At 51.0% G+C, this 12414-nt stretch overlaps 1 protein-coding gene across 1 annotated transcript; it reads right to left on the reverse strand.

Annotated features, from left to right (window-relative positions):
* Nucleotides 1-1729: 1729 nt before the first annotated feature.
* On the reverse strand, nt 1730-4393 carry LOC127327943 (uncharacterized). The gene is made up of 2 exons (XM_051354771.2): nt 4197-4393; nt 1730-4106 (listed from the first exon to the last, which is right to left on the reverse strand). The coding sequence occupies exons 1-2, from the start codon at nt 4284-4286 to the stop codon at nt 2178-2180; spliced, it is 2019 nt and encodes a 672-aa protein (XP_051210731.1). The 5' UTR covers nt 4287-4393; the 3' UTR covers nt 1730-2177.
* Between the last annotated feature and the right edge of the window lie 8021 nt (nt 4394-12414).

Here is a 12414-nt window from a genome sequence, read left to right on the forward strand (position 1 = left end):
GTGACGAGAAAGTTCTAAGGTTGTGGATGTCTTGTTGCCACTAGGGAAAAAACATCAATGCTATGTCTAAGGATGTATTTGTTGATTACATTACGCACCATACTTAATGCAATTGTCTGTTGTTTGCAACTTAATGCGGAGGGTTCGGATGATAACCTGAAGGTGGACTTTTTAGGCATAGATGCATGCTGGATAGCGGTCTATGTACTTTGTCGTAATGCCCAATTAAATCTCACAATACTCATCATAACATGTATGTGCATGGTCATGCCCTCTTTATTTGTCAATTGCCCAACTGTAATTTGTTCACCCAACATGCTATTTATCTTATGGGAGAGACACCACTAGTGAACTGTGGACCCCGGTCCATTCTTTACATCAAATAATCAACTGCAATACTTGTTCTACTGTTCTCTGCAAACAATCATCATCCACACTATATATCTAATCCTTTGTTACAGCAAGCCGGTGAGATTGACAACCTCACTGTCACGTTGGGGCAAAGTAATTTGGTTGTGTTGTGCAGGTTTCACGTTGGCGCCGGAATCCCTGGTGTTGCGCCGCACTACACTCCGCCGCCATCAACCTTCTACGTGCTTCTTGACTCCTACTGGTTCGATAAACCTTGGTTTCTTACTGAGGGAAACTTACTGCTGTACGCATCACACCTTCCACTTGGGGTTCCCAACGTTCGCGTGCTGTACGCGTGTCAAGCTAAATTTCTGGCGCCGTTGCCGGGAACGTGAAGGAAAATTACACCACAGAGATTTCTAACTCCCACGTCAACTGCACGCCTGCAGCGCGCGCCGCCAACGCCTTCTTCTCCAGCTGTGCCCCCCTCCGTCCTTTCCGCTCCGCCGTCGATATCTTCCGGCGCAGACAGTCTTGATGCCACTGATCATCGGTCCAGCCTTCCGGCTTCTTCTTCGGAGACGGCACCTTCCGCGGCTTCGCGAAGGGCGCCTTCGCCCCTTTCGTCTTATTGCCCGGTGGCTTCTTGGCCGCTTTCTTGGCCATTTTTTGGGGGCAGTCGGCGGCGCCATGGATGGGGAGAGGGTGGCGGCGGGAGGAACAACGCAGTGACGGCGGGAGGGAAAAATGAATCGGCGTGATAGGTCAAATGTGTTGGGATGGCGGAAATGCGCAACGGGAGAGGCGCGATGTGGCTGGAGAGGCGCGATTAGGCGGGAGCGGTGGACGAATTTTTCATGTGCCGCAGACGCGTCGGTCCCGCCTCGCCTCGCATTTTCGTGTGTCCGGCGTCCCCGGAGCGTACCAAATGTAGCCAGGACGGGCTCGGGCACCGGACACCATGGCCGGGCCGGACAAAAATCGGGTTTGGGGGACGTGGCTGGGAACTGGAGATGCTCTAAAGCCAGCAAATAATAGCTACTTTGGTCTGCACACTAGTATCTCAAAGAATGTGACCTGGATGGATCCTCCTACTACATCTCTAAAGCCAGCAAATAATAGCTACTTTGGTCTGCACACTAGTATCTCAAAGAATGTGACCTGGATGGATCCTCCTACTAATAAAACAACAGGACCAGGCAACACAAGCCAGTTGAACCCGAAGATATGAGGAAGCAAGTCTTCACGCATACATTTTTTCTTGCAAAGTAAAGTGAACTTAGGACTAACATACAACACCCCTGCAAAAAAAAAAAACAAGGAAAAACAGAGATATCAATTAGTTGATAAGATAAACATTATATGCTGTTCAAACCGGTAATAAAAATTAAAATCTGATTGGTCACCATCATGATTAAGCAACAAAGTACTCCAATCTAGACAAAACCTGCAGACGTAATTTTCAACAACTACTTGACACTATTACAGTAACCATATATTGTTCGAAAATAAGAAGTTTTTATCATCTCCAACAAAACAACAATCTCTAAGAACTTCCAAAGCATTCCCGCCAGTCCGCCACCAAAACCACGCCTTCCAAGTCCTCATGCTCGTGTGCTGCTGCCACCACTGATCGAGCTACATAGATTCATAGACCGCGGGACAAAGCTGGCGCACGTCCAACGCCTGCTGCGGTTTAAGTTTCCTTTCTATCCTCCCCTCGAGGCATGCCTTGAGTCTGCGTCTTCTCAGCTTATTCCAAAAGCTGCGCCTTTTCTCTTCTAAAGAACAACACCTCACCAACAAACTGAGACCAAAACAACTAGCTAGTCTTTCCTTGGCCTCGCGCGGCTTCTCTTCCCTTGTGCTGGTGGGGCTCGCGTCTTCTTTCTTGGACTAGCACGCCCTCTCTTAACCTCTGTTGAGGTGGCACCTCCAGTTTCAGCAGACATTGGTGCCGCTGGATACTTTCTTGGCCCACCACGGGGTCTCTTGACCCACGTTGACGCAGCGTCGTCTACGGTTTCAGGAGACCTTGCTGCGGATGACTCTATTCTTGGAGTCCCACACCACGCCTCAATCCCTGCGGACGCAGCATCTCCGATTTCTGCGGCCATAGCTGCAGCCGTAGTTTCATTCCTATCCATTTCTGGAGTCTCACCGCCCGGCTCAATTCCTGCAGCTCCGTTTGCAGCAGGCATATCTGCAGCTGGCTTATTCTTTCTTGGCCTGCCACGGGGTCTCTTGATTCCCGTCGATGCGCCATCTCCGGTTTCTCGAGATATTGCTGCTGATGGCTTCTCCATTCTTGACTGCTCACGCCCTGCATCGGTTCCCACGGACGCAGCGTCTCCCTTTTCAGCAGGCATAGCTGCAGCCGTAGTTTCATTCCTATCAATTTTTGGAGTCCCACCGCCCGGCTCAGAGGCTGCATCTTTGTTTGCAGCAGGCATATCTGCAGCTGGCTTATTCTTTCTTGGCCTGCCACGGGGTCTCTTGATTCCCGTCGATGCGCCATCTCCAGTTTCTCGAGATATTGCTGCTGATGGCTTCTCCATTCTTGACTGCTCACGCCCTGCCTCAGTTCCCGCGGACGCAACATCTCCCTTTTCAGCAGGCATAGCTGCAGCCATAGTTTCATTACTATCCATTTTTGGAGTCCCACCGCCCGACTCAGAGGCTGCATCTCCATTTGCAGCAGGCATATCTGCAGCTGGCATATTCTTTCTTGGCCTACCACGGGGTCTCTTGATTCCCGTCGATGCGCCATCTCCGGTTTCTCGAGATATTGCTACTGATGTCTTCTCCATTGTTGACTGCTCACGCCCTGCCTCGGTTCCCGCGGACGCAGCATCTCCCTTTTCAGCAGGCATAGCTGCTGCTGGTGGTGGCTTATTCTTTGTTGGCCTGCCTCGGGATCTCTTGATTCCCGTTGACGCGGCATCTCCGGTTTCTGGAGATCTTGCTGCTGATGGCTTCTCCAATCTTGAGTGCTCACCCCATGCCTCGGTTTCCATGGATTCAGCATCTCTGTCTTCAGTAGGCATAGCTGCAGCCCTAGATTGGTTCCTATCCCCCGGAGCTACAGCTTCTTCAGTCTGCATTTTATCCCCTGCTACCAAATCCTCCTCCTCCTCCTGTGCAGTGCTTGCTTCTGCCATGATGTCTCCAAACAACTCCTCGACAGAAGCTTCCACAAGCCCAGTAATGCACTGATCTTTCCTCGGCCTCCCACGGCTTCTCTTCACTCCTGCCACTGCTGCTGGTGGCATCTCCTTTCTAGACATTGCTGCTGCTGCAGGCTTGGCTGTCACCATGCTTGGCCTCCCACAGCCCCTCTTGAACCCCCTCGACGCTGATCCAGCAATAGGAGACAACATTGCTGCTGGCTTCTCTTTTCTCGGCCTCCCACGCCGCCTCTTGACACCCCTCGACCCAGCATTGCCTGATTCAGGAGACATCGCTGCTGCTTCCGCTGGTCGTGGCTTCTCTTTCCTCGGCCTCCCGCGCCCTCTCTTGTTCTGAAAATTCCTATCTTGATCAGCTCTAGCTTGTAATGGTGCAGCCAAGGCGTAGGAGTAGGAGGTAGCGTCGGTGCGGAGTACGCCCTCTGAGACGAGGCGGCGGAGGTGCGCCGAGAGCAGCGCGTCGTGGCTGACGGGGAGCCCGGAGTAGGAGTGGAGGATGTATTCCGCGATGGCGGCGCGGGTGGCCTCGGCGCCGCTGCCCAGCTCCGTCATCGCGTGCGTAATCATCTGCACGCGAGATCAGATCCAATCCAGCTCGAGGTCGTGATGCAAGTTGAGTAGAATTGAGCAAATGAAGAAAGGTGGGAGGGAGCTTGCCTTTGTGTAGGTGGGGTGGGGGCGGCCGGCGGCGGCGTGCGGAGCCGGAGCCGGAGCCGGAGACGGCGACGGAGATACGGCGGCCACCATCTTGCTGCCTCCGCTGCTGTGCTGCGCAGATTTTGTTTGTTTGGTTACTTGCTCATCTTTTTTTTTTTTTTTGACGGGAGTTACTAGCTCATCTTTGGACAGGAGACGAGACGAGACGAGACGAGACGACTTATCTGAATTTCAAGATACCCATCACATCTCATCTTCCATCCGGACCACGTCAGGGCCTGGCTTAGAGCATCCCCACTCGTTGGCCTCCCCACGCCAAATCCGACGAAATTTTCATTCGTATTGGAGGAAGATTTGGCGTGGGGAGGAGTAGTTTCCCAGCCGCGTGTCCAGGCGAAGACGACGATGTGTTCAGGAGCAATGAATTGCTTATCCTTCAACTGTCGAGGTGCGGGAAATGCCCCGACAGTGCGTGAGTTGGCTACGATTTCCCAAGTTTGGAGTCCTAAATTAGTTTTTCTTTGTGAAACTAGGCAGAATAAAAATAAGATCCGTCGTTTGCGTCATAGGCTAGGTCTTAAAGGTTTTGTTGGTTTTAGTAGTGATGGGTTAAGTGGTGGCTTAGCTTTATTTTGGCATGAGCAGCTCTCTGTAGAAGTTCAAAGTGTTAATGAAAGATATATTGATGCGTATGTGCGTGTGTCCCCTGGTGCTCCTCAATGGCGTTTAACATGTGTATATGGGGAACCACGAGTTGAAAACCGCCATTCAATTAAGTTGAAAACCGCCACCCTGAGAAATCTTAAAAACCAATCAAACTTACCATGGCTTGTTATGGGTGACTTTAACGAAGCACTATGGCAAGAGGAACATTTTTCTCAAACACCTAGAGCAATTAATCAAATGGACGCTTTTAGGGAAGTTCTTTATGATTGCAACTTAATTGATCTTGGCTTTACAGGTGTTCCATATACATATGACAATAGAAGACATGGAAGAGCTAATGTGAGGGTGAGACTGGACAGGGCAGTTGCTGACCCGGATTGGCGGGACATGTTTGCGGATTCTCATGTCCAACACCTCACATCACCCGTTTCAGATCATTGTCCCGTCTTACTGAACATTATGAAAGAGGAAAGAATACCATGCAGGGTACCAAGGCGTCAATATGAAATATTCTGGGAGCGTGATGCAACCCTCCCAGAGCGGGTGGCCAAGGCATGGGAGGAGTTTGGCAGAAAGAGGGATCTTGGAGAGGTAATGCAGGGTCTGGATTTGGTTATGTGCTCGCTACAAGAATGGAGCAAGCGCAAGTTTGGTAATATTTTGAATGAACTGAAAAAAGCAAGGATAAAATTAGAAGCCTTTCTTGTGAATAATGCGGATCAGAGACAAATACGTCAGGCAACGGATCATATGAATGAGCTGTTATACAGAGAAGAAATGCTATGGATCCAACGATCAAGAGTAACATGGTTAAAGGAAGGCGATCGAAATACAAATTTTTTCCACCAAACAGCAGTCTGGAGAGCGAGAAGGAATAAAATAAAAAGACTCAAGGATGATGATGGGGTTTGGAATGAGGTGCCCACAGACATGGAACGAATGGCTACCTCATATTTCAAAGAACTCTTTACTCGAGATCCCTCCCTAAATTCTGATCTCCTTATTTCGATGACACAAGGAAAGGTGACTACGGAAATGAATGAAAAATTATACAAGGAGTTCACGGATGAGGAAATTGGTGATGCTCTATTTCAAATTGGGCCGCTCAAAGCACCTGGTGTGGACGGATTCCCAGCAAGGTTCTATCAACGAAATTGGGGAACAATTAAAGAGGAGGTAACTAATGCAGTAAAGTTGTTCTTTGTCACAGGTCGCATGCCAGAAGGTGTCAACGATACTGCTATAATTCTGATTCCGAAAATTGACCAACCAGAGACGCTCAAAGACTTTCGGCCTATCAGCTTATGCACAGTTATGTATAAAGTGATTGCCAAATGCATGGTTAACCGCCTGAGGCCTATCCTGGGTGAAATTATTTCAATGAACCAGAGCGCCTTTGTGCCTGGTAGGTTGATCACGGATAATGCCCTGGTGGCATTTGAGTGCCTGCATTTCATTGAACAAAATATGAACCAGAATAAGAACTTTTGTGCTTATAAACTAGATCTATCAAAGGCTTATGATAGGGTGGACTGGGATTTTTTGAGGAAAGTGATGCAAAGGTTAGGGTTTTCTCACCGGTGGGTTGACTGGGTAATGTCATGTGTGACCTCGGTGGGCTACAAGGTAAAATTTAACGGAACCCTCCTGGATTCATTTTCGCCCTCCCGGGGTCTCCGGCAGGGTGATCCCCTTTCGCCATTCCTATTCTTATTTGTCGCTGATGGATTATCTACCTTGCTCCAAAATGAAGTTCAGAATAACAGTATTGAGCCTGTGAGAATTTGTAGAAGAGCCCCGGGTATTTCCCACCTACTTTTTGCAGATGATACTCTTCTGTTCTTCAAGGTCCAACAAGACCAGGCCATGCGGGTGAAGGAAGTCCTGGATCTTTATGCGACAAGTACAGGGCAGCTTATTAATCCCAACAAGTGCTCCATCATGTTTGGAAATTCATGCCCTGTGGAGAGACGAGCTGAGGTGAAAACAATACTGCAAGTATCACAGGAAACTTTCGAAGCAAAATATTTGGGTTTGCCAACTCCGGAGGGACGGATGGATGCGGGCAAATTCCAAAGCCTCCAGGCTAAATTAGCTAAATGCCTTGTTGAATGGGATGATAATCATAAATCACAAGCGGCTAAGGAGGTCCTTATCAAAGCGATCGCTCAAGCAATACCAGTATATGTCATGAGCGTTTTCAAGTTACCATATGGTCTTTGTGATGAGCTGACAAAAATGATCAGAAGGTATTGGTGGGGTGCCCAGAATGGGAAACGCAAGACACACTGGATCGCGTGGGACATTATGCTCCGACCAAAGAATTATGGAGGGATTGGTTTCCGGGACATGAGACTTTTTAATCAAGCCCTTTTAGCCCGTCAAGCTTGGAGATTACTGCAATTCCCAGACACTATGCGCACAAGTACTAAAGGCAAAATACTACCCTAATGGTTTTTTAATAGACACTGTGTTTACAGGCAATGGCTCATCGACATGGCTAGCTATTGAGCATGGCCTCCAGTTATTGAAACAAGGAGTCATATGGCGGGTGGGTAACGGATCGAAGATACGAGCCTGGCGAGATCCATGGATCCCTAGGGAATCTAGCCATGTACCACGATGAAACCAAGGACGCTGCAGGTTTCGCTGGGTTGCAGACTTCCTCTCGCCAGATGGTTCATGGAACTTACAGAGGCTACAACAATATTTTACACAAGACGATGTGGCTGAAATACTCAAGATCCAACCGTCACAGCGAAATGATGAAGACTTCATTGCTTGGTTTCCTGAAAAACGGGGCACCTTCTCTGTAAAAAGCGCTTACCGTCTTGGGTTAAATTGTCTAATGCAGGAGCAGGATCGAGGCGCGACAAGCTCAAGCCTGATGGTGAGAGGCCGGCCTGGAAAATCATATGGGACTGCCCAGTCCCGCCAAAGGTTAAGCTCTTAGCATGGAAGGTGTGCTGTAATGCAGTAGCAACTCAGGTAAATATGCAGCGTAGAGGCATGACACAATCAGGCCTGTGTCAAATCTGTGGCCGGGAAAATGAGGACACTTTTCATATTTTTACAAGATGTCCCCATGCACGTAGTTTATGGCAACCAATGAAGGAAGTGTGGAATCTGCCAGCTGATGATCTGATTCAAGACACAGGAAAGGAATGGCTGTTGAGCCTGTTACATGCTATCCCTCTGAATCAACGTGCTATGACACTAATGATACTGTGGAGAATATGGCAGTCACAATGAACTTACGCATGACAAACCCTGTCCACCGATTGAAGGATCACGCCGTTTTCTGGTCAGCTACATGAACTCGCTTCTTTTGGTCAAACAGTGGCCGAGTGGTGCTATTGAAAAGGGCAAGATGATCGTTGATAGTGAGCTCGGATTCAAGAAAAAGTCGACCATCAGTGATGGACGACAAAAGCAACGGAAACGTTGGGAAGCTCCAAGTCAGGGTACAACAAAACTGAATGTGGGTGGGGCTTTTGGCCAAGCGGGGGACGCGGGGATTGGCATAGCTTTGCGTGACTCCCAGGGCGATTTGTTAATGGCTGCGTGTCGTGTGATTAGATATTGCAGAGATGCTACTGAAGCGGAGCTAATGGCGATTGAGGAAGGACTAAAACTGGCACTCACGTGGACGACGATGCAATTCACTGTCGAAACTGACTGCTCGGAAGCCTGGGAGCTGGTCAAGGAAAGTACCCCGAACACATCCATTTATGCGTTCCGAATAAAGGTTATACGTGAGCTTATCCAGGAAAGAGATTCTACCTTAGTTAAGATTAGTAGGGATTGTAATCATGTAAGTCATGAGCTGGCTAAAATGGGTAGGCTTAGAAGCCATAGTCAGGTCTGGCTGGGGAGTGGCCCTCCGGAAATTTCCCAAGCCATGACAAACGATTGTAATCCTATGAATGTTTAAGGAATTTCTTTTCCTCGCAAAAAAAAGAAGACGACGATGCGAATTTGAAAAACGGAAACTTGACAAACTACGGCATAAAACGGTCGAATTTAGACTAAATTTAATGATATTTACTATATAGAGGGCGAAGTTCATACATAGAGACCGAATTCGACTATATTTCCAATTCGGCTAGGGGAATACAACTGTAAATATAAAAACACGGCGCTCTACATGCTGAAATGGCGGTAGAACACCGTGTAGTCGCCGCCATCATCGTCGGAGCCGTCGTCGTCGAACTGCGGCGGCGCCGAAGCCGCCTGGCTGCTGCCTTGGCCAGCGTCTCCCCACCGGCCACTGGTGCGAGGCGGGGACGGCGATGGCTTGTACAGGTCGTCGTCGGAGGCTTCGAGGTCGACGACGGGGACGGCGGTGCCGGATGGAGGAGTCGCAGGCCGGCGGTAGCGAGCGACGTCCTGGAGGAGCCTCGCCTGCCGCTCCGCCTCCTCCTTCTCCCACTGCTCCCTCGACCAGGCGCAGGCCTGGTCGAGCGGCATGGCGTTCTCAGCGGGGACGAGGTCCTGGAGGGACCTCGCGATGACGGCCTCGAGGATGGCGGCGTCCTCGGCGCTTTCGGCCTCTTCCACCTTTACCTTCGCCGGCTTGCGCTTCCGCTCGCCGGAGGTCTCCTATTCGCGCTTCGGGCGGAGCCGTCCTTGTGCCGTCGAGGGCTCGCGGATGATGATGCCGCCGCCGCCGCGCGTGCGGTGGCTCGGCGGGGAAGCCGGCTCCTTTTTCACCGGCGCCAAGGATGGCGCCGACCTGGAGAGCGACCTCGACGCCGTGTCGAAAGACGACGAGCTGGCAGCCATGCGCCGTGGCTGCCAGCTGTTTCCCCGGCGGCGGCTGGTCGATGCCCTCGATGGAGGGGGCATCGTGAGCACCGGGGAGTTACCGCCCTCGATATGCTCGTGGACGTTATGGAGCGTCCTATTTGGCGTGCTCCACCAACACCGGCGACCCGCGGCGTTGTTGCGCGGAGGCGGAGGCGGCGGGCCGTCGTAGGAAGCCAGTTCCCGCTCCCACCGCCGGAGGAAGAAGGAGTTCCACCGCGTGTAATTCTCGGGGTGGTGGCGCGGGTCGGCGCGTTCTTCCTCCATCATCGCCATCCGAGCCTCCTCGATGGCGACGTCGAGGGCGTGGCCCTGGGGCGGCGGCGCGATTGGCACGCCACCAGCACTTAGCCGCCACCCATCGCCGGGAGGCCTCGTGTCCGGTGGGCAGGGGTACCCCGCCTGGTGGAGGAGGTGCCCCTCCCACGCGTGGAGCAACCGGTGGGGGAAGCCGTTGTTGGCTGCGCCGTCGTCGTCGTAGAATGCCATCGGGAGAGTGGAGGGAGAGTGGAGCAGGGATACGCGTCACGGCGAGCGGAGCGGCGTATATAGGCGCCGGCAATTAATGCCGTGTGGAATGCGACGCGTCCGCGGCGAACTGACCGGCGGCAGCCTTTACTGCGCGCGGAAGACGATGCATGCGCGGAAGACGATGCGCGTGTCGCTGACCGGTCGGGGCCACCTCCGCGGCGAAGACGAAACGAAAGCACAGGAGAGATTTCTCGGCGTTTCGCGCGCTTTCGCTTCGTCCAGAGTCCCCGAGCGCTCCCCGGTCGGCCGGGGTTGGCGTAGGCTCGCCGGATGGATGAAAGCCCATCCGGCGAAAAACGAGAAACCGGGGGCGCGGCTGGGCCAATTTTCGCCGTCCGGATGAAAAAATGGCACGCCGGGGGCCTGTTCGGGGAGACGAGTGGAGATGCTCTTAGAGCATCCCCACTCGTTGGCGCTCCCCACGTCCAAAACCGGTGAAATTTTCGTCCGGATTGGAGGAAGATTTGGCATGTGGAGCACCGAAGTTCCTGCCGTCCCCCGGCAGGAAACCCCCAACCGCGATGTAACACCCCAAATTTCAAAACAAAGAGAAAATAAATTTCCTTTTTCAAAAATGAGAACCAACAAAAACTTTTCTTACATAGAGTGCTATGCCTAGTGCTCATACCTAACAGTTGTGTTTTGCCATGATGAGTGTTATTATTCTTATGTGATAAACCCTAAACCCTAACCCTCTCAAAAATCATTTGGATCTATTTGGGTTTGGGAGGGGGTGGCCGGCCACTATAGGGGTGCGGCCAGGCTGTGGTCTTGGGGTGGCCGGCCCCCTCCCCTTGGCCCTCATTATATAGGTGGAAGCCCCAAGTGTTGGACTACAAGTCTCCGAATAAGACCCGGACCCAAAACCTTCCATGTGATAGGGAAACCTACCCAAGGTGGGAATCCCACTTGGGGTGGGATTCCCCCCTTCCATGTGGGGGGGTGGCCGGCCCCCTTAGGGGGAGTCCACTTGGGACTCCTCCCCCTCTAGGGTTGGCCGGCCATGGAGGTGGAGTCCCTCCGGGATTCCGCCTTCCTTGGTGGTTTCTTCCGGACTTTTCTAGAACCTTCTAGAACCTTCCATAGAACCTTCCGGATCATTTTAAATCTTATAAAATGACTTCCTATATATGAATCTTATTCTCCGGACCAGTCCGGAACTCCTCGTGATGTCCGGGATCTCATCCGGGACTCCGAACAAATATCCGAACTCCATTCCATATTCAAGTTCTACCATTTCAACATCCAACTTTAAGTGTGTCACCCTATGGTTCGTGAACTATGCGGACATGGTTGAGTACTCACTCCGACCAATAACCAATAGCGGGATCTGGAGATCCATAATGGCTCCCACATATTCAACGATGACTTTAGTGATCGAATGAACCATTCACATACGATACCAATTCCCTTTGTCACGCGATATTTTACTTGTCCGAGGTTTGATCATCGGTATCACTCTATACCTTGTTCAACCTCGTCTCCTGACAAGTTCTCTTTACTCGTACCGTGGTATGTGGTCTCTTATGAACTTATTCATATGCTTGCAAGACATTAGACGATATTCCACCGAGAGGGCCCAGAGTATATCTATCTGTCATCGGGATGGACAAATCCCACTGTTGATCCATATGCTTCAACTCATACTTTCCGGATACTTAATCCCACCTTTATAACCACCCATTTACGCAGTGGCGTTTGGTGTAATCAAAGTACCTTTCCGGTATAAGTGATTTACATGATCTCATGGTCATAAGGACTAGGTAACTATGTATCGAAAGCTTATAGCAAATAACTTAATGACGTGATCTTATGCTACGCTTAATTGGGTGTGTCCATTACATCATTCATATAATGATATAACCTTGTTATTAATAACATCCAATGTTCATGATTATGAAACTAATCATCCATTAATCAACAAGCTAGTTAAGAGGCATCACTGGTGGAAAAAGGGCCTTTGGTCGCGGTTCGCAACTGCCATTAGTCGCGGTTGCGCAACCGCGACCAAAGTAGCGCGACTAAAGGCCCCCCCCCCCTTTAGTCGCGGTTCCTTACGAACCGCGACTAAAGGCCCGTCCACGTGGGCCGCAGGCGAGCGCCAGGGCGGAGGACCTTTAGTCGCGGTTCTTCTGGCCAACCGCGACTAAAGGCCTCCGCGAGGTTTAGGGTTTAGCCCCCTCCCCTAAATCTGGTTTCTTTTTAATTTGTATTG

This window comes from Lolium perenne, chromosome 1 (assembly GCF_019359855.2).
Source record: "Lolium perenne isolate Kyuss_39 chromosome 1, Kyuss_2.0, whole genome shotgun sequence".
Classification (NCBI taxonomy): Eukaryota; Viridiplantae; Streptophyta; class Magnoliopsida; order Poales; family Poaceae; genus Lolium; species Lolium perenne.